At 37.1% G+C, this 21,149-nt stretch overlaps 3 protein-coding genes across 12 annotated transcripts; 2 read left to right on the forward strand and 1 right to left on the reverse strand.

Moving 5' to 3' along the window:
- Positions 1–1,717: 1,717 nt before the first annotated feature.
- LOC127251777 (protein kinase G11A-like) lies at positions 1,718–6,241 on the forward strand. Of its 5 annotated transcripts, none has more exons than XM_051275640.1 (4): positions 1,718–1,974; positions 2,939–3,019; positions 3,107–4,992; positions 5,176–6,241. In XM_051275640.1, the coding sequence occupies exons 3-4, from the start codon at positions 3,125–3,127 to the stop codon at positions 6,050–6,052; spliced, it is 2,745 nt and encodes a 914-aa protein (XP_051131597.1). In that variant the 5' UTR covers positions 1,718–1,974; positions 2,939–3,019; positions 3,107–3,124; the 3' UTR covers positions 6,053–6,241. The 5 variants fall into 5 exon arrangements, with proteins under 5 accessions (XP_051131597.1, XP_051131598.1, XP_051131595.1 ...); XM_051275641.1 differs by having other exon boundaries at positions 1,718–1,963; XM_051275642.1 differs by lacking the exon at positions 1,718–1,974 and adding an exon at positions 2,058–2,227.
- Positions 6,242–6,552: 311 nt separating this feature from the next.
- On the reverse strand, positions 6,553–11,935 carry LOC127251778 (dnaJ protein ERDJ2-like). Of its 6 annotated transcripts, XM_051275647.1 has the most exons (13): positions 11,761–11,935; positions 11,584–11,663; positions 11,277–11,382; positions 11,133–11,176; positions 10,935–11,030; positions 10,099–10,219; positions 9,881–9,987; positions 9,563–9,780; positions 8,922–9,099; positions 8,729–8,848; positions 8,264–8,350; positions 7,655–7,765; positions 6,553–7,520 (listed from the first exon to the last, which is right to left on the reverse strand). In XM_051275647.1, exons 4-13 carry the CDS (start codon positions 11,142–11,144, stop codon positions 6,678–6,680), a joined length of 1,893 nt encoding a protein of 630 aa, XP_051131604.1. In that variant the 5' UTR covers positions 11,145–11,176; positions 11,277–11,382; positions 11,584–11,663; positions 11,761–11,935; the 3' UTR covers positions 6,553–6,677. The 6 variants fall into 6 exon arrangements, with proteins under 6 accessions (XP_051131604.1, XP_051131602.1, XP_051131603.1 ...); XM_051275645.1 differs by having other exon boundaries at positions 11,133–11,382; XM_051275646.1 differs by having other exon boundaries at positions 11,133–11,382; positions 11,757–11,935.
- Positions 11,936–13,052: 1,117 nt separating this feature from the next.
- LOC127251780 (1,4-alpha-glucan-branching enzyme 2-2, chloroplastic/amyloplastic-like) lies at positions 13,053–21,121 on the forward strand. Its single transcript, XM_051275650.1, has 23 exons — positions 13,053–13,191; positions 13,313–13,510; positions 13,839–13,993; positions 14,316–14,602; positions 14,729–14,827; positions 15,287–15,329; positions 15,691–15,750; positions 15,933–16,013; positions 16,245–16,361; positions 16,695–16,778; positions 17,313–17,434; positions 17,568–17,687; positions 17,952–18,081; positions 18,185–18,295; positions 18,500–18,628; positions 18,871–18,974; positions 19,119–19,263; positions 19,440–19,587; positions 19,720–19,820; positions 20,062–20,139; positions 20,409–20,564; positions 20,665–20,739; positions 20,875–21,121. Exons 2-23 carry the CDS (start codon positions 13,375–13,377, stop codon positions 20,959–20,961), a joined length of 2,568 nt encoding a protein of 855 aa, XP_051131607.1. The 5' UTR covers positions 13,053–13,191; positions 13,313–13,374; the 3' UTR covers positions 20,962–21,121.
- Positions 21,122–21,149: the final 28 nt, after the last annotated feature.

The following is a 21,149-nucleotide window of genomic DNA, read 5'->3' on the forward strand; positions in this document are numbered from 1 at the left end:
GCTAGGGACCAAAAACAATTGGTTTCAAAATTTAAATCCTTATTTAATAAACAATAACCAAATAAATAGAATAACCATATACATTAAAAAAAATAAAAATAAAAAACTAGTAATAACATATAAGGTTTGTCAAGTGGTCCATGAGCTTCAACATTCAAAGGGAACTTTACACGCTCTTTGTTGCTGCAATGAAGCCTTTTCTTGTACTTGAGAATTTAATTTATGGGGCAAAAAGAAAGAAAAAAAAAAACTCTGTGGTCCTTATTAGATTCATGGGCCAATATTGGAGTTAATTCAACAATTTTATTTTATTTTTATTTTTATTTTTTCTCTTCTCTTTGTTCTGATTTTAGTTTGTAATTTTTACTGTAGTAACTTCACAGTCCAAACAAATGGGGTTAAATCTGGATCTAAATGGAAGAGGATCCAATAAAATTTCAATTATGAAATGGGGCTGGATCTATTATTGTTATTTTGAAATGTTTGGGCAAGGAAATAATTTATGATGGATAGATAAAATATGTCCAAATTAATGTTACCCCACCGCCAGTGAAATAATTGGTCACAAAACCCTGCCCAGCCCAGCCTTTACTCTTCTGACATAATTCAATTTTCACTGCCGTTCACCTTATTACCAATACCAAACTATTTTCGTCATTATTAAAAAAATAATATTATTTTTTAGGGTTCGGAACGTGCCGCCATGATCTAACCTACCAGTGGACCCATTTCATATTCCATTGTGTATTATTATTAGTTAAACTTAAATTATTACTTCTTATTAATTTATTATTATCATTATTTGGTTGTTGCATATAATACGATATGGCCCATGAAAGCGTGTTTGTGAAATTAGGTAAAGGCGCTGGGATCGTGGCGGCCATTATATTGTCACGTGATTCAGCGACTTTAGCACAAATTAACCGGCTGGGATAGCGATTTTAGTTTCGGTTGGGGGGTAATAATAAAAGCGTGCTGACTCTGACCCCAAACCTCGTTGTCTTCCTTCATTTGCCGACAGCCTCAATAAATTTGTTCATCGCTGTTATTTTTATTTTTTTGTTTTTAGGCAATTGAGAGGGGATATATTAATTCCTCAATTATGACGTCATAAAATAGTGGGAATTGAATATATTTAACAAGAAGACAATGATCCACCGGACCGGAAAGATAAATGACAAATATGTATATGTATGTATGGGTGCAGCATGATATCCGACAGTATATGTGGTTTGTAGAGAATATTGGGAATATAAAATTTATTTAAGTAAATTTATTCGTACACGAATTATGATTTGGGTAAATGCGATTGTCACGATTTACAGCTAATGCCATTAAAAGACCCATTAATGGAGTGGAGTGGAGTGATCCCAGCAGTTAAACATAAGTGCGAATTAAGTAACTAAACAATGATTAAATGGCACCGTTACATTTTAAAATTTAAATTAAACGTTTAAATCGAATCAGATTTGTTTATTATTATAGACAATGTGACATACGCAATGTGAAAATTAGAATGAATATAAATAAAAATGAATGAATGGCAAGTCAGTAATTTAAATAGAGAACCGAATCCAAGAAAATGAAAGTGGGCCCATAGGCACATATGTGTGGGACCCGCTGATAATTGCTTGAAATGAAAAAAGCACAGAAAGAGAGAAAATATTGTAAAAAAATAAATACAGTCTGAATAGAGATAGAGATAGAGATACAGATAGAGAGAGAGAGAGAGTGTGACTGATGTGAGAGGAGAGAGTGTAGAGAGGTTTTTGTCGTCTCTCTCTCCTCATTTCCTTGTCCACCGAATTTGCCTTGAGAATCAGAAAAGCCTATTTCGCCTTAGGGTTTTCCCTTTTATTTTTGAAAATATCAGCGTCAACAAAGCTACCAAGTGGAATTTCATGTATAGAAAGGGGACCAATTCGAGTGGCTTTCAGCTCACCCAAACGTTGCTGGATCTCTGGTGAGTTTCAGGTACCAATGCTTTACTGCATTCTGTTGCTCATCTAATCTCTGGGTCAGGTTGAAAGTTTTCCTTTTTTTTTTTTGGGTATCATTTTCATTACGAGAGAAAATTTAAGTGTTTTGTTGTTTTTGTTGTTGTTTTCTTTTTAGGGTTTTGTGAGTGGTGTAGTTGGTGAGCTTTAAGTGTGATACAGTGTGTTTGGTGGCATTTCCTTCATTTTTGTGTAAATTGGTTGGTGTTTTAGTTTTATTCTGTTTGGAGGTGAACGAATCTGTTTTTGCTTTTGCAATTTTGAAGTTATTTGAATCTTTTCAAAACTAGATTTGGATTGTCGTTGCTCAATGGATCAATCTGGGCTGCTTTTGATTTTCTTATTTTTGTACTTTTTTGTTTGGTTGAAATCATCGATCTTCTTGCCTTTTTTCTTGTTTCAGCTTCTAACAATACATTGCTGCCTGATGGAAAGGATATACAAAAATTGTTGAAAGGAAGATTGATAATTTTTATGTTAGGGTTTATGCTCTGTCAATTGATTGATGCTGTCATTCATTAATACCAGCCGTTTTACACAACAGTTATTTACTTGTCAAGTTGTCTTATCACCTGGTATCGATCTGTAATCAGCAACGGACATGTAAATCCGTACACAAAATCGTGTTTTCTGCAGAAACTTTCCGTTGCATCTTTCTCGCATTTAAATCTCTGTACATTGGAGAAGAGAAATATTGTAGATCTAGTTGGTGATGAAACCTATTTTTACTTACTCCTGGATTTAATGACCTATGCATTATTCTGTATCTAATGATTCAATGTCAATGGAAAATAGGATGATTATGTTTTATGTGTATCCTTGTTATGCAATTTGCTTGATGCACAGTAAATATGTGTTTTTAACTGTGTTAATTTAGTTTGTTCATGCCAAAATATGACTTCCAGTTGATTGACATATCATTCTTTGTTTGTGGATGCAAGATTTGGATGACTGAGTTAAGGAAAGGGGACCGGCTTATCTTGTAAGAACGCGGGAGCTTTTGTAATTATGGGAGCATTAAGGTCCATAGTTTCTCCATTTCACCGACGGCTGATGCTATAGATTTTATGCCTTTTCTCTTAATGGTGTTAAGTTCTTGATCATTGAAGGCGTAGCAAGAAGTTATAATGGGCTCTACTAGCAGAAACTGTGAAATAGTTGAGGCAAAAGATGAGCAGAGGACACCTCGCCGGCTGCAAACTTTTCGTCATGTGAAATCACAGGATAAAGACCAAAGGCTGCCGACTCTGAAGAAAGTGCACAACAAAGCTGTGGAAGATGACATCAATAGGCTTTTCGATGCAGTCAATCTGAGAAATTGCAAGAGTTTGGATCTCACAGACTCTTGGAGGAATGCATCAAAGAAGCCAATGAAGGCTGCTAGTTCTCTCTCTCCGGGAGTTGGTTTTTCCGAACCTGTTTCTCTTAAACAGGCGCTAAGAGGAATGTGTATTTCTCAGGCAGCAGAGATGGCTGCCATGAAGCGACTCTCAATGCAATCTGCCTCTCCCAGAGTTTCAGAAGCTGGAAAAATCACGAACTTGTATAGGTCAGTTGTAGCAGCGGCAGCAGCTGGTGGATCGGGTGGATCGGGCTGCTCCCCAGCTCAAGGTGGAGATGGCAGAAGGGAAGGTCTGACAGAAGAAAGCACCTCATATTCTTCTTCTTCTACCTGGCGACATCAAGATCCTTGTAAGAAATCAGCTATGCATTCATCTTTCTCTCCTGGTTATAGTCATGAGTTGAACATAAAGAGTATGGAATGTGGATCAAGTGAATATGGTCATCTCCCGGAAGACTGTAGAGAACATGCTGTTGAAATATCCATTCTTGAAGAAGAATCAGTAACTGCTTTACCAATCAAGAATGGAGAATCAGCTCCTGCCCGTACTAATACTCCACATGGTTCTGAAGCTGTTAAACAATTTCCTAGAACCGTATGTTCACAGGAAGAAAATTCAGTGACTACTCCTCACCATAGTTTGTGTGATAATGTATCGAAGATGAAAGATAAATTACCTGGCTCAAACAAGGTGTCGAGCGTTCATACCAAGGATTCTGCCCCTCCCTTGACGGCCGAAAACAAGACTGCACCTAAGCTAAGGAGGAAATCCAAGATGCAAAGTGGGACTCCATCTACTGCAGTGAAAGCCAGTAAAGATGTGAAATCATCAAGAAGCTCCTTGCGTACTGTGAAACCGGTCATCAGAAACAAGAATATCGTCATAAAGAAATCGAAGAAGGTAGCAGTATTAATTGATGTCAAGTCAAAAACATCATCTGAACCAAAAGGAGGTACTCACAACAGTTCAGGGCAATTGATCTGCGAGAGATGTCAGTGTTCTTTGAGGGATGCGAGCAAAGATCCTCCAGCAGATAGTGATCCAAAAGAGCTCATAGGGAACATTGTAAGAAACAAACCAGACTCTATCCCAACTAATTGGAAGGGTGAGGATGCTCCTGTCATCAAAACAAGCAAAACCATGAAATTGACTGAGAAAGGGGACATCTCACAAAGTTCAAAGAGCAGCATCTGTGATTTTAGCAGCAGTACGACTAGCCTCAGCGAGGAGAGCAGTCTTTGTGGATCAGCTTGTGGCAATCGACCACACATGTCAAAGGACATGAGATGGGAAGCAATCAACCGTATAAGAAAACAATGTGGATTCCTAGGACTGAGCCACTTTAATTTGTTGAAAAAGCTTGGTTCTGGCGACATAGGAACGGTCTATCTTGCTGAGCTGATTGGGACTAATTGCCCTTTTGCAATAAAGGTTATGGACAATGAGTTCTTGGCAAGAAGGAAGAAAATGCCTAGAGCACAAACCGAAAGAGAAATCCTCAAAATGCTGGACCATCCGTTTCTTCCAACACTTTATGCCCAGTTTACTTCAGACAATTTATCGTGTCTGGTTATGGAGTTCTGTCCTGGCGGAGACCTACATGTTCTCCGACAGAAGCAACCCGGCCGGTTCTTCCCAGAACAGGCAGCAAGGTATCCTACATTATGCTGTAGAAATCTTTGAATTGTTCTAGCTCTCCCCTAATAGAGTCACAGCTTAAGCAGAAGGATAAAGAAACCATTCCAACTATCTAGCTTTATGATTCGATTTTAAAATGTCTGTCGCGGATAGATCCTAATAAATTATGAGTATAATCATCTCTGTTGTTCTTGCAGATTCTATGTTGCAGAGGTCCTCCTTGCACTTGAATATTTGCACATGCTTGGCATTGTATACCGGGATCTCAAACCCGAAAATATTCTTGTCCGTGAAGACGGCCACATTATGCTTACAGATTTTGACCTCTCGCTCAGATGCTCTGTCAATCCAACTCTCATTAAATCATCCGCCTTGGGTATTGAACCGCCTCGAGTTTCTGGCCCGTGCGCAGGATCCAACTGCATTGATCCCTTCTGTAGTGCACCTTCTTGTAAAGTTTCGTGCTTTAGTCCCCGACTGTTACCTGCTGCTTCCCGAGCAAGGAAGGTCAAAGCTGACGATGCAGCTGCAAGACTCAGATCATTACCTCAGCTCGTGGCTGAGCCTACAGAGGCACGCTCCAATTCCTTTGTCGGCACACATGAATACTTAGCTCCGGAGATCATCAAGGGGGACGGCCATGGCAGTGCAGTTGATTGGTGGACATTTGGCGTTCTTCTGTACGAGCTTCTATACGGGAAGACACCCTTTAAAGGTGCTGGAAATGAAGAGACATTAACCAATGTTGTTTTGCAGAACCTCAGATTTCCGGACACTCCCATTGTCAGCTTCCATGCCAGGGACTTGATCCGAGGCCTTTTGGTCAAGGAACCTGAAAACCGACTGGGGACAGAAACTGGAGCTGCCGAGATCAAAAGGCACCCCTTCTTCGACGGTCTGAACTGGGCCCTTATCCGGTGCGCCGTTCCTCCACAAATCCCTGAGTTTTTTGACAGCGGAAACCCCCACCCCCACCCCCACCCCCACCCCCAAATTGGGCATCAGGACAAAGGGAAAAGGTTGGAGTACAATGGTAATGGAGAACATGAACATGTGGAGTTTGAACTGTTCTAGTGAAGACATGGTTTCTTGTTAAGGTGATGTTTCTTGCTCGCATTGCATATTAAGCAGGGAAATGTATTTTCTAGACTGTTAAGTCTGTAACACTATATATATATATATATATATATGTCTCCTTCACAATATATATATGGCAGCCAGTGGTTGCTTTAATCTAAAATAAAACCTTTGGTTTATTCTATCCTGTGTGGTCAAATTTAGACACTTTTAGTACCATTATTCATCTATCATATATTTTTAATTTTTTTCAAAAAAAGAAAAAATCGTATAAATACGACAAATTAATCGTGAGAAGCATGGTGCTTAAAAAATACGATGAATGCAAAGCTGAGTCACTATCCCGATAAATGCCAGACCAGATGCAGATATTGTTATGCATTTCTTTTCAATTTCCAGTTCGGTTTCATCTATAAATTAGCCATGTTTATTGCATATACGTTGTTTTTTTTTTTGGTCTGAATTATTGGTGCATTTTTTCAAGAAGCTATTCAAAATGTAATTTACAGTCTCTATACTGCGCCCTCTGATTTTGTCAAAATACAACATGGTTCTACACAGTATTGATATAAGTTAAAATATGGCATCAGAAGCAAAAATGGAGAAGAAAATAAAAATAAAATCAATGTTTGTCGCTTTCGGACCCATCGGAGTTGGAATCGCTACCGCGGGCAGAGCCATTGGCCGTTGGATGTTTGGCATCTTTATTACCATTGTTGGCGCCATCTTCATCGTCCTCGCTGTACTCACTTTCATAGTCATCATCGTATTCATCTTCTCCTTCCTCGTCTTCCTCTTCAGCCCCAACATCTAGAGATGGCAGTTCATCTGCAGCAGCAAAGTTTCTTGTGCCAGCCCGGCTTCGTTTCAAAACCTTCAATCTAATATTGGACTTGGCGTCGCAACCAATCCACGAGTCACACAAGCAGTACGAGGTCAGGTTGTAAGTTCCTTCGGAAGGGGCCTGGAACTTGCTCATGACTAGTCGCGAACCAGCTTTCACTCGATCTAATGCTTCTTTTACAGCTGCATTGATTTCTTTGGGGCTGGCGCCTGAACCTTCCTTCAGTTCTTGGATTGCTTTTGATGCAGTGATTATGGCTGTTGCGTCGTCCATGAAATTGATCTTTTGCGATACCCAAACCTCGTTTGAGGAGGAGTCAGCGAGCAGCAACCAAAAATTCTCTTCTTTTTCGAAAGGGAAGTAGGGAGCATGTGGAAAGGCTCGAGTTGCGCCATTCCATCTGTGGAGATTGATCCAAGCTTGCATTGTCACTATATCGCCTTCTTGTATTCCTTCTTCACCTTCAGTCTCGCATGTTATGTCGAGGGATATGGAAGGCATCATCTCAAGAACTATCTCGACATCTCTGGCTTCATCATTAGAAAACCCAGCAGCTTGAGTCAAGAGATCCGTGCGCACTTGTGATTTCATTTCGCGTAGATCTTGAAATGAACGCACTTTCTGTACCAGCAAGGATTTAGATAATCAACACAAATTAGTTGAGAACACCCGAGAATTAAATAACAATGTCAGTATATATGCTAATAAAACTGGTAGCAGCATGTGTGCGGATTTAGGTAAGGTAAGAGGGTAACCTTTCTTGCAATCTTTTTAACAATGGACTCGCTGAAATGTGGTAGCTGGAGAAATGGACCATAACCTTCACTGGATGCTCCTGTTGCTTTTCTAGAACTGAGGGGGACAGCCTGCATCAATACAAACACTGCTTTTAGCCTATTGCATAAAAGTAGCATTATCGCTCTCACTTCTGCCTTAGGAAAATAGCATGGAAAAATAATCTTATAGCCACAAATCATTGGCTTGTGCATTTTTTAAATGATATAGCTTCTAACAGGACAATCTAACAAGAAATATTAAAATTTAATCACAGCCTCTTTTAAATGAAAGCACCACCTTTCTCTTATGCATATGTTTTTCTAGTTCCTCTCTTTTTCTTTTCTTTTAATTTCTTATGTAGGAAACACTTTTTCACCACATGGTAACTGACTACAGTTCAAAACATCATTTAGTCTTGTAGAACAATGTTCACCCAATGAAACCCCTTAGTTTTGTTCTGATTGTTCCACTTTTTTTTTTTAATATTTTTTAAGAACATGATGACTGCTAGATAAAATGATTTTGCAGTTTGTGAGAAGACTCCCTACTTTCTTAGCCCTTAGACTGCTAGTTGCAACCCACAATACCTGAATAATACTCTGGGACAGCTCAATAACTCCAATTGCAGGTCTCAGCCATCCATGTCCTTGCTGGGTGCGAGGTATAATGGCCATCTGCATGTTAGGAGAAACTCAACATTATCATTCAGACACCAAACACATCAAAATGTACAATTGGATAGAAATGAAAATACTAGAAACACGTCCGGAGAGTTATTTCAGCGAATACAAACGGCAATGCTAGATTTATTGCAACAAAACTAAGAACAGGTGGACATCTGCACAGGGATGTGGAAACTCTGTTTTCAGAGTCGCCGAAAAAGGGGTGAAATATTAAAGTGAATTAAAAACGGTGTTGAATATTGCATAAGAATCGTCAAGGAATGCATCCAGATAATGTGTTCTTGCAGAACATTATACATAAAAATAGTGTCTACTAAATTATAGTAATGCTCCATTCATTATGAGGGAAACAAGATCATTCGTTAATACCTTTATTAGTTCTTCAAGAAGGCGAGGTGCAAGGGCAAGCATTTTCCTAAGATCGCACTCCAAAGATGGAGTGAATGCTGTGGTTTCACGAGTCAGGTGTGCTTGCATCAACAATTCAGACTGCAAGAAAACAAGTGATATACTCAACAAGAAAGTACATCGAAGCAGTCAAAATTGAAATTCAGACCGTCACCTTCACTAAGGCAGGATGCTGTTTCCAAAATTTAGCTTGTTCTTGTTTAATATTTCGAAGATCCAAATTGAGCTCACTCCTAACCAGCACAAATATTTTCTGAAGAGATTCTTCATCAGTTCGGCGAACAGGAATTTCCATATATTCTGCAGCCCTGATGAAAACTTCCATGACCTTGCTACAATAATATAAAACATGAGAGACATAAGCATGAAAGCAAAACCATTTCAGAATCAGTCTAAGAAGAGTGGAGATTTTCTGTTCTGCATTGTTTCAAGTGGCAGCAAGATGGCTCCAAGAAATTAAAGGGAGTTGGGCATAAAAACTAACAAACACTGTGAGTACACTTTCAAACAAAGTATGTCTGCATGTGGATCAGGTAATCTGATAAAAAATTAGAATCCATTTGTATCATATGCAGTGGGAGAATACAAATGGACCCCAACAATGCATTGTAGGACATCAATTGTCAAATAGAAAACGTAAAAGTCAAGATTCCGTATTGCTCCACAATTGGTACCAATTATCAAACTAACATCTTATTCTCTAATCATACACTCGAATTATGGAAAGTCATAAAACTCCTTAAATGCAGGCAAATTAGATTTTTAGGCAAATAATTGCATAAAATGTTCATTTACCTTGGAGCCAATGAAGGCTTCATTAAATGGTAATATGCATACATAGTATGATGCATCACATAATTCCCAGTGTATTTTGATGACCTTGACAAGTATACGACAGCGATTGTCAGAGGCAAAATAATGCAAACTCCAACAATTCCAAGAAGCAAAATTCCACCAGATGCTCCATCGATGTTCAAGAGGAACTGGGGTAGAGCAATCCCCATTTTAAGACCCTACAAGGCAAATTGGGAGGAAAAAAAAAAGTAAACCTATCATAGAGTAAAGAAAACCTAATGAAGTTTACCAATAGTCCCCTGTAAGCAAGTAAACTACCTGTCTGCCATCAGGGTGGCCATATTTCTCAAAGTTCTCCCGTGATACAGGATCAGTTAACGCCTGATAAGCCTTGGAGATATAATCAACAAAATACTTGTGAGCCTCTGCATGGAAAGCTCCGTTAATCATTAAGCAACTGTAACAAAAAAAATCTTACTGTTTCTGAATGGCTTTTAAGAACATAATTCAAATTTCAGTCAATAAACACCTTCAACCTGGGTCTGGATTTTTATCAGGATGATATAAAATGGAAAGTTTCCGATACGCTTTCTTTATTTCTGAATCAGATACTCCAGGCTCCAATCCAAGTATGCTAAAAGGCTCAAAAACTTTGACCTGTAACATCATCATGTAGAAGAGAAAGTTAGAGAATCAATACATTCAAACAAAAGACCAATGTCAATATGATTATTTTTCCATATATGAGCACTTCCCAGGCCATAAATACTATAGATAGAAAGGAGAATCTCCCATTGCAATCAAAGCTATTCAAAACATACAAACATAGTTAGATAATTAATAAAATTGAGGGCAGATTACATCCGTTTATGTGGTTGCATCGGCCCAGCTAACCTACAGTAACCTATTTAAAACATATAAATACAGTATACTTCGAGTTTGATTGTTTGTGCTTTCGCAACTTGTTTTTGCTATGCATCTAGAGTAACCTATTCTTTTTCCCCAAAAAACATTATGTCACATATAACATATTTATTTTTATACATAAAAAATACAATTTTTATTCAAAATATTGCATCGAATAATTTAAATTCAAAATCTTTACTTTTTCCAAAACACCATAATACGGACAAACAAAACTGTCAAAACTGTCAAACGAACCATATTAATTTAATATTGAAAGTTGGACCCCGTTAATTCTGTTATGGAATTTCACTCACCTAATATGTAATTTTTGAATGAACGACCACTATAAGATTTCTAAATCTGTCCTTAAACAAAATCACATATAAACTCAGATGGATGCGTGCCACAATCCATTATCTAATAATAAAGTACTGCCTCATGCAGCGGATCAGAGACCGGGAAATACCTCAGTGTTGCTATGCTTGATATAGAAAACCAATAGTGCAACAACAACCCAGAGCAGCACTACTGTCAGGTTACTATAGGTCGAAAAGTTCGAAATCTGAAAATTTCACAGAATTGAAAAGATTAGACCATAATTGCTTTCCTAAGGGTGGTTTTTTGTTCCAACTAATTTAAAGAATGTGTCAAGTTTGAGACTTACGCGTCTAAACATGGACTTCCGATACTTCCCTGAGTAGAAACAGGCTGAACAATGGCAATTAATATTCTCAGACTTCTTTTTGAAAGTGAGATATAAATTGACGAAAGTATATGGCACTAGAGGAAGTGCGATCATTGTCAATACAAATATTGGAAACAGCGTGTTGTTCTCTTCAGATGCAGCCATTGTAACCTTCTAGCTTGTCAATGCTCGTGACGCTGCAACGGTTCCTTTCAATTGCGAATTCCACCTTAAGTTTTTCTCTTCACAATTAGTAACGAGTTGAAAATATTTCAACGAAACAAGCAGACAACAGAATATGAACCTAAATTCTAAACAGAAGATTTCATGATTATATCCATAACCACCCGCATTTGCTCTTACTTTATTTGCTAAATTCCATCAATTATACACTATGAGCTAAAATTCGAAATCAAAACACCATAATAACCTCAGTTCCTCAGCTAGAATGCATGAGCACTCCAGGAGATAAGGAAAACCAATATTCGAGAAGCGTCAGAACATCGATCGCTGAACCGAGAGAGAATTGACGGATCCAATAAATCAACAAAAATTTGATGGCAAGCCCAAATGATCAATAGCAGAAATTTACCGGAAACTCACCTACCCGTATTTTTCTTGTTATTTTTGAAGAATCACCCTAGATTCTTCTAGATTCCAAAGAGTAGCCGATGAATTCAACGGAGAAAAACCGAAATCACTCTACGCATTGGATTTGCAGCGATGTAGAAATTCAACGCCGGAGAAGGATTGCAGTGGAAGCAAGCACGTGGCCCGTATACCTATACAAGTGCCGTAGGCCCATTTTCCGCACCTTTTAGCCCATAGACCATACCAAAGAGATAAGGGTGTGTTTGTCCGGAGAATTGGAATTTGAATAGAAAAAATTTTGAACGTTGATACGATGTTTTGAATATAAAATTAATTGTTATATTATAAAAAAAATAAATATTTGATTTAATATTTTTTTAAAAAAAAATTGAATGAATAATAAAATTTAAGGAAAATCCTCCAAACAAACACACTTTTAAGTAAAATATACCCATGGACTTACAGGCTACAGCCAGTGATTGCAGCTCCCCTCATCATAAAATAAAATAAAATAACTCAAATATACATTATCTGTTCAAATTCTGATATTTTCAAATTCATCTGTCACTTATGGTTAGCCTAATATAACTTGTTAAACCTAATTTTCATGGTATTATATGGTTGATCTATGTAAAAGTGTATATATATTTTATTTTTGATGAAATTATTTGAAAATCATAGTAAGAGATTTGAGTGAACAAACAAGCTGATTGTAATGGATTATTGATGGGGATAGTATGATAAGAATATACATGTAACTCATAGGAGTTTTTAATTAATAATCAAAAAGAAAAAGCAATCAACTTCATTCTTAATTTAATTTGAATAATTTTTTTGATATAATTAGTTAAAAATGGATTCAAATATTTTTTTTTTTCAAAAAAAAAATTAATGTTTGTTTATATTTAGAAGTTTTAAATTAATTAGGTGTTAGAAATGTTCGAGAGATTCCAATTAAGTGATCCTTTCATTGCGAAATTAACTATTGTTTCCTAAATTACTAATTTTAGTTTACAACTATCATATTAATTGATCAGAGCAAATGATGAAAAATTACTTTTATATATATATATATATATATCAATTAATAAACAAATTTAAACACGTGTTTGATCCGACGGCTAAAATTTAAGCATTTCATCTTGCATCGCTGACCTTGGCTTATTCAGCTAAATGGCGTCTGAAAAAGAAAAATAAATAAATAAATAAATGGCGACTGATGAAGAAGCAATTGAAAAGATCCACAAAATCACAAGCACGAATAGCCCCGCCGCCTTCGGAAATTTGATCTTTTCTTTCTATATACATGCATCTAAACTGCCACGTGCTGGAGGCACAATGATCTTCCTACAAAATCAAGAAAGTTGTTCAATTACCGATGGACCTGGAGAAGGCAGCACTTCATGTTTCGCCATGCATTTGATACAACCACCCGCCAAAATCGAGCGTACCCTCCTGCTCTCGCCATTTGATGCATGCTAATAGCAACTACTGTGTATATATATATATATATATACTTACGTAGTAAATATCATCGCCACTCTCCCACCGTCTTCGATTCGGTGCAGATCTGCGTAGGAAGAAACTGTAGCCTTTTGTTCGAGTACGAAGAAGGGAGAGAGGAGATAAAATGGTTTATGCTCTTCCTGGAGTGCGTTTGCCTACTGTGCGATTGGCGTACAGTTTGGGAAACAATGGTGCGAGCTCGCACGTCGATCGGAGAAGTGTTAATCTGCCGTTTCTCCTGAAAAACAAACCTTATTTACGTGAGTGAGATCTCCTTTCCTCCGTTGCGTTGTGTGATTGTTGAATTTACAGTTTGGATATTCTCGTGTTGATTTTATTGTTCTCTGTCTTCTTCTCATGGCATCATGGGGGTTTTTATTTCATATTTCCTATTTTCACAATTTAAAACTGCTTGATGGTCAATGGAGTAAGATTTAGAAGTGTGATTATCTGGGATATTGAAAGTGGTTGTCATTGTTGTTGGTTTTTCTTTCAAATGCCATGATTTCACTCTTTTTCATATATGTTGTGCACAGAGAATGGAATTGATTTCCCGGAAAGCTATAATTTAGTCTGCGCTAATTACAGGAAATGATTTTTCTGAAAGATCTTTGAAGTGTGGGTTGAAGTGTTCGACAGTAGCTGCATCTTCCAAGGTCCTTGTTCCGGCCATTGAGAATGAAGAACCCTCAGCCACACCAGAGGAATTAGCTGCCCCTGAGATAGTTTCAGATGATTCGCAGGCATGTACCGATTAAACCCTATCTCTTACCTCACGCCCAGGAACACTACCCGGGCCCAGTAGATGGGTAAATTTGGGGCAAAACAGTAGCAGTAAGATTGAAAAAAGTGTGTATAAAAAATTTAAGGTTAACTTGCATTTCTCTTTGAACTGCCCAATTTGGCAATTGTGCTGATGATCTCTCTTCAGTGTGTATTAACAAATGTTTTATCCGGGCAAGCTGCTTCGTGTAGCTATTCATCGTTCATATGTAGTTTTATGGTGTACAAGCGATATGAACATTTTCAGTAATTTTCTGTTCCATTGTGGTTTCTCTTCTCTAGAAAAAGACATCAGAAAGTTCAGGAGCAGAACCCAAAACTACAGTGAAAGATCAAGAAACTCCAGTTGAGGAAATAAGTACCACTGTACTCGCTGGAGAGGAAGATTCTGAATCCATGGGACAACTGGATGGTGAAGTTGAAAAAGTGGCTGAAGGATCATTGGGCACCGAAAAAGGTTATAAATTATCCGGGGGCGAAAAGAGGACCTTCCCCCCTCCAGGCACCGGCCAGAGGATTTTTGTGATAGATCCACTTTTGAGAAATTTTAGTCGGCATCTTAATTATCGGTAATAAAAATATTTTACATTGAAGCATAGATTTCACTGTAAATTATTTTTTGGGTGCCCTCTTTACTCAATCTTTCTGCAATAATGCTGTTCTTCTGAGATCGTCTGCATTTATCTTATTTATAGGTATTCCGAGTATAGAAAAGCGAGGAACGTCATTGAGATTCATGAAGGTGGATTGGAAGTGTTTTCTCGTGGCTACGAGAAATTTGGTTTCACTCGCAGGTGTGTTCTCTGTTCATCCGTTCTGGTCTCAAAATAATTTTTTATCTGTTATCAGTTCTCAGACCTAGGCTATGCCTTTCTGTTCCATTGATGAGGTTTCAGTTTATGGTTGTATGACATAGTATCTCTCCCCTGTGACACATTTCCACATTAATTTCTGGAGAGGGGTGAACACATCATGTTTTTTATATGATTTAAATGGAATAAAGGCTGCAATTCCATCCAAGAACATGTTGATTCTTTCAAGAACTAGGGATATGAAAAATCTGTGAGGTGTTTGAAGGCTTTTTGCCGCTCTATTGAGCTATGAAATGTCCAATTACCTCTTCTTTAGCAAAATGTGTTCACTGTGCTTGACATAGTGATAATGTTTATATAAAATCTGTAGCTTTTTCTTGATCCAAGTAAATGTCCCTCAGATAATCCCAATGCTAATTTTCCCTAAATTTCTTTTTCCAGTGAAACAGGTATCACTTACAGGGAATGGGCACCTGCAGCCATGGTTAGTGATGCTATTTAGCTATTTAGAATTGGCAAGAGTACATATACTTTTCATTGCTCGAGCTGTTATTCTTATCACTACCAATTCCTTTCAACAACCATTAGAAATTGCCACCTTTACATAGAAAACATGCTTGTGAACTGGTAGTTATTATAACCACGGTATCTTACCCTTGACCATGTTCTCGTAAAGAAGTGGATCTATTTAGCCAATTGTACCAAAGCCTAACCAAAAATAATTCTTCGCCTTTGTCATGTTGCAGTTGTTATTTGGCATGCTGTTAGTTGTTGGCCTTTTAATATCAGCAACCAATATCTTCTTCAAGTCATTGTTATTCTTACTATTTCCTTTGTACCTGCAGCGGGCTGCACTTATTGGAGATTTCAATAACTGGAATGCAAATGCTAATATTATGACTTGTGTAAGTTGTAGTTCCTCTTTTTTAGTATTAGATGACCTGAGTTGTGGATAGTTCAACTCATATCATCCACAAGGGTATCTTTCTTTTGCATTAAATTTAAGTTTGGATTTGTGCATTAATGTCTCATGCAAATGTTTGCTTTCTACTCTATCTATCACATGATAATACTTTGTGCTCAACAGAATAAATTTGGCGTGTGGGAGGCATTTTTACCGAATAATGCAGATGGGTCTCCAGCTATCCCCCATGGTTCCCGTGTCAAGGTAAAATTTCTTGGTGTACATTAGCTCTACTGCTTTATGCTATTTGAGTTATTAGTTAATGGTACTATTAAAACATTTCATTTGAATATCATCAAATTGTTAACGTTACTAGAGACATTGAAGCCTGCCCATTGTAAGAAACAGCACATTGTTTGTCTCAATGATCAATTGATTTCTTGCGGAACCTTTTAACACTTGAAAGCTGGTGATTATACTTCTTATGTGTTCTAGATTCGCATGTTTACTCCAACTGGTACGAAAGACTCTATACCTGCATGGATCAAGTATTCAGTTCAGGCTCCTGGAGAAATTCCATATGCTGGAATATATTATGATCCACCAGAAGAGGTAAATATAGTTTCTCTATGTGCTTTACATTGTTCCACACTTTTTTTCTTTTCTTTTTCTTTTTTTTTTTAAAAAAAAAAAAAAACTATATAGCAATGCATTGTTCCACACTTTCCTGTTAGATGTTATGTGAATGCTTATAATATAGAGGTAAGGTAAAAAATGTTTTGGAACCTAAGAATCAAAAAACCTTTACAATATATCAGTGCTGCCATGGTCTATTTCTCTCATTGTTCTTTATTTTTTCAATGTTCTGTACTAAATATCTAGTATGTTGAGATATTTTTTATTCTTTTATTTCCTGATTAAGATGTTGCTTACTTATCTGTGCAGGAGAAGTATGTTTTTAAACATCCTCGTCCAAAGAAGCCACAATCACTGAGGATATATGAATGTCATATTGGAATGAGCAGTACGGTATGCATCACTTCTCTCTCATTTAAAAAAGTGACATCTATGTTTGACCTGTTGCAAAGTTATATATTGTATTTTTTCTTGTATATATATATGTGTGTGTGTGTTGCGTTAATTGCAGTACTGAAAAGCCCACTTCTTTAGTGCCTTTGTTGATGTTAATTCAAATAGAATGTCACACTTAAACCATAGAGGGCTTAGTCCAGTCTCTACACTATACCTAGATTATGTGGATCTTCAAACTGAGGCGTGGTTCCATGATGACTCTCCTAAATCTAACATTGAGGAAGAAACTATTAACATCCATTCATATACAATTTGAACTCTTAAGAGTGCAAGTAACCACCAGCAGAAAATGTCTCTTTTTTCTATCTTGGGAGGGGGCAAATGTAAGAATTCTGAAGAAAGAAGTCAGGGAAACACTTCTCATTTCATTTCCAATTATTTAGGAACGATATGTTGGATAAGATTACCGCTGTACAGATTGCATTTTCACTTTAAATGGGTGATACACTACATTATTGGTTTTGGATGCAGGACCCTATCATCAATACATATGCAAACTTCAGAGATGAAGTGCTTCCTCGCATCAAGGGACTTGGATATAATGCTATTCAGATAATGGCAATTCAGGAGCATTCTTATTATGCGAGTTTCGGGTACTGTCTGACTGTAACTACATAATTCTCTCATAATGCAACATCTTGGGAAACCTGTGTATTCTGTTCCTCTTAAAAAATAATGACAATAATTGTGATTCCTGATAAAATTATTGTTTGTTGACTTCGGCAGTTACCACGTCACTAATTTCTTCGCACCCAGCAGCCGATTTGGGACTCCAGAGGATCTCAAATCCTTGATAGACAAAGCTCATGAACTGGGCTTGTATGTTCTCATGGATATTGTCCACAGGTACAAAAAAAGAATTATTTATCTATACTATATGTATGGTGCATTCATGTGGTCAACGAGAGCAAGTCTCAGGCCGTTTTAATACCAATTAACCAATTAGCTGAGTACATAATATCAGTATTCTAGAGTTTATTCCTGTTCTTGCACTAACCTTATAACATTGTGTGTGTGTTCATATATTTTATAATCTTCTCTTTTAACAGTCTTCTTTGATGTTTTCTGTATGTTCTCTATTGTCTAACAGAGAATTGTTCAATGTTACAGCCATGCATCAAACAATACTTTGGATGGACTGAACATGTTTGATGGCACTGATAAGACTTACTTTCACTCTGGATCACAAGGTCATCATTGGATGTGGGATTCTCGTCTTTTTAACTATGGGCAGTGGGAAGTATGTGTCTACAGATGAAAAACTAAAATAGAAAATATTGTTATCCAACATATTTCTTTGACAATTATCATCATGGCTGACATGTTTAATGACTTCATTGCAGGTCTTAAGGTTTCTGCTCTCTAATGCAAGATGGTGGTTGGAGGAGTACAAGTTTGATGGTTTCAGATTTGATGGTGTGACATCAATGATGTATACGCACCATGGTTTAGAGGTAATATTTATTGCCATGGTTTTTCATTATCATGGCCTTTCTAACATATCAGAATCTCCCTCATGGCAACTTACTCAGAGAGAATTTTTAGTCAGATTATTTGATCTTTTGTTCTTTTATTTTTTTTCTTTGGGTCTTTTTCTTTTTTTTGTTCATACTTTCTAATGTGCTACCTTGTTATACTGTTTATGGATGTGCTAACAGATGGCCTTCACTGGGAACTACAATGAATACTTTGGACTGCAAACAGATGTCAATGCAGTTGTGTATTTGATGCTGGTTAATGAGATCATTCATGGCCTGTATCCTGAAGCTATAACCATTGGAGAAGATGTAAGCATGCCTATATTGAATATATCATTAGTAAATTTATAATTTATCTACTCTGCGTGTTTTGTTGAGTTAGGCTTTATTATGAAAAGTCAGAGGTGAAGGTATGTATGTTCAAAAAATTTCAACTTTCTTCTAGCACATTAGTGATGTTCCTGATGATGGAAAGTAGGGATATTATGCTTTATTATACTTACAATCTACACAGTGGTGCTGAACTAATTCATTTAATCTTTAAATTCCAGGTAAGTGGCATGCCAACCTTTTGTATTCCTGTTCAGGATGGGGGTGTTGGATTTGACTATCGTCTTCACATGGCTGTTGCTGATAAATGGATTGAGATTCTCAAGTATGTTGCTCCTGAAAATTGTGAATACACACTATTCTGTAAATGAAATATGCCTCTGAACATTTATCTGAAGTTTGTTTGTTGCTGAGAGTACTAGGAACAAAGAATGTAAATTACAAGAAAGAAACTGTTTTTTTAATGCAGGAAAAGGGATGAAGATTGGGAAATGGAAGATATTGTGCACACACTTACAAACAGAAGATGGCTTGAAAAATGTGTCTCCTATGCAGAAAGCCATGACCAAGCACTAGTCGGGGACAAAACTATTGCGTTCTGGTTGATGGATAAGGTAATTCTTAATTGTTAATTTCCCAATTTATAGCTGTTTTATTCCATTGTTCGAAGCAGCAAGGACTAAAAACACTAGGAATACTGCAGGAAGTGGGATTAGTCTAATATCTTGTGAGAAATGCAACAAATTTCACCATGACACTTGACTGTTGTTTTCTTGAATTTTCTTCTCAGGATATGTATGATTTTATGTCATTGGATAGACCAACTACACCCACAGTAGATCGTGGAATAGCATTACACAAGATGATTAGGCTTATCACAATGGGATTAGGTGGAGAAGGGTACCTAAATTTCATGGGAAATGAATTTGGTCATCCAGGTATTACACTGTAATATATATTGCCAGCTTGAAGTGTTTTAACTGCTAAACACTCTTATGCTGTAAAATCAACAAATCTATTGTTTTTTATTGCGCAAAGCATATTATTGACCCTTATGTCTTATATATCAGAGTGGATAGACTTTCCTAGAGGTGATCATTCTCATCCTGATGGGAGAGTCATTCCAGGCAACAACTATAGCTATGACAAGTGTAGGCGACGGTTTGACCTGGTTAGTGTATGCCTTACCTTCTGTTAATTCCATTTCAAACATGTATGTTTTTCTCATAAAATTTTCTAGTTTTCTTGAGCATGCTTGCTTATATGATCAAAGTGATTTGAACTTTCAAAGTAGCAATGTATAAAACAACACAATAGGCTTGAAACTTTCTTTTTTTTTTTTCTCAATGATTTTGGCTGTAGATGCTATGATAGACCTTCTACGTCTCCAATTTAATTTTAAGGATATACAGGGAGATGCAGATTACTTAAGATATCGTGGGATGCAAGAATTTGACAGGGCAATGCAACGGCTTGAAGATAAATATGGGGTATGTATGCATTTTATTCTCACTATGTATCTTGATGTTGCTGATCTAATGGATTGAATTTTAATCAAGCAAGGAAACTAATATTGATAGTACAATATTTTGTTGGGACAATTCTCAAAGAATGCATTAGATGGATGTCTGAGCATTAAGAATGAAGGACTGCACATAAATAAAAACCTGTCCTGCAAACTTAATCTGCCTTGTTATCAGCCTCATAGACTACTCTTTCAGCTTTGGCAAGTGTTTAATGCTGCAAACTTTATTTGCAGTTTTTGAGATCCTTGCATCAGTACATATCGAAGAAAAGTGAGAGTGATAAGGTTATTGTATTTGAAAGAGGGGACTTGGTCTTCGTCTTCAATTTTCATTGGAATAAAAGCTATACAGGTTATCGGGTAGGATGCTTGAAGCCTGGAAAGTACAAGGTATAAGGAAAACTACTCTTCTCTGCTCTGGCCTTGTTAGCTACTTATAATGTTAAGGATCTTGTAGTGTACCTTATTTCATCCTGACGTCTTCATGCAGGTTGTTTTGGATTCGGACGACAGAAAGTTTGGAGGCTTTGGTAGAATTAGTCATGAAGCCGAGCACTTTACCTCCGTAAGTTCTTTGTGACTTCTAAGTTCCCGACTCCCAAATTTGGCTGATTCAGATAATAAGAAGTTACGAAATTACATGTATGATTCTTGAATAATTCAGAAAGTTAAACTATGGGAATGATAATGTCTGCTACAGGAAGGGCTATATGATGGCAGGCCTCGGTCCTTTATGATCTACACGCCTTGTCGAACAGCGGTAGTCTACGGTTTGGAGCGAGAATGAAGATGAAGTGAATCTTGATGGCTGGTGAAACAATCATGAACAAGATGGTGCTGTTTGGATCATGCCTGCCCAGTGCAGTTCTCGACTGAATAAGAAGAATACATCCAAAAATGTACCACATTTGATTTGTGTTGCGAGTCTTTTTGTAAGGATTCTTCTTCATCCATGGAAATTTTATGGCACACATT

The sequence above is a fragment of the Andrographis paniculata genome, unplaced genomic scaffold (genome assembly GCF_009805555.1).
Source record: "Andrographis paniculata isolate CXL003 unplaced genomic scaffold, ASM980555v1 Contig45END, whole genome shotgun sequence".
NCBI lineage: Eukaryota > Viridiplantae > Streptophyta > Magnoliopsida > Lamiales > Acanthaceae > Andrographis > Andrographis paniculata.

What these genes read in the sequence shown, in the direction of transcription:
- LOC127251777 (XM_051275640.1), top strand. Translation starts at nt 3,125, where the DNA reads ATGGGCTCTACTAGCAGAAACTGTGAAATAGTTGAGGCAAAAGATGAG. An exon ending in TTCCCAGAACAGGCAGCAAG is followed by an intron (nt 4,993 to 5,175) that starts GTATCCTACATT and finishes TTGTTCTTGCAG; the next exon opens with ATTCTATGTTGCAGAGGTCC.
- LOC127251778 (XM_051275644.1), bottom strand. Translation starts at nt 11,318, where the DNA reads ATGGCTGCATCTGAAGAGAACAACACGCTGTTTCCAATATTTGTATTG. An exon ending in AGCATCCTGCCTTAGTGAAG is followed by an intron (nt 8,849 to 8,921) that starts GTGACGGTCTGA and finishes GTTTTCTTGCAG; the next exon opens with TCTGAATTGTTGATGCAAGC. An exon ending in TGTCCCAGAGTATTATTCAG is followed by an intron (nt 7,766 to 8,263) that starts GTATTGTGGGTT and finishes GTATTGATGCAG; the next exon opens with GCTGTCCCCCTCAGTTCTAG.
- LOC127251780 (XM_051275650.1), top strand. Translation starts at nt 13,375, where the DNA reads ATGGTTTATGCTCTTCCTGGAGTGCGTTTGCCTACTGTGCGATTGGCG. An exon ending in AAATGGATTGAGATTCTCAA is followed by an intron (nt 18,975 to 19,118) that starts GTATGTTGCTCC and finishes TTTTTAATGCAG; the next exon opens with GAAAAGGGATGAAGATTGGG. An exon ending in AAATGAATTTGGTCATCCAG is followed by an intron (nt 19,588 to 19,719) that starts GTATTACACTGT and finishes CTTATATATCAG; the next exon opens with AGTGGATAGACTTTCCTAGA.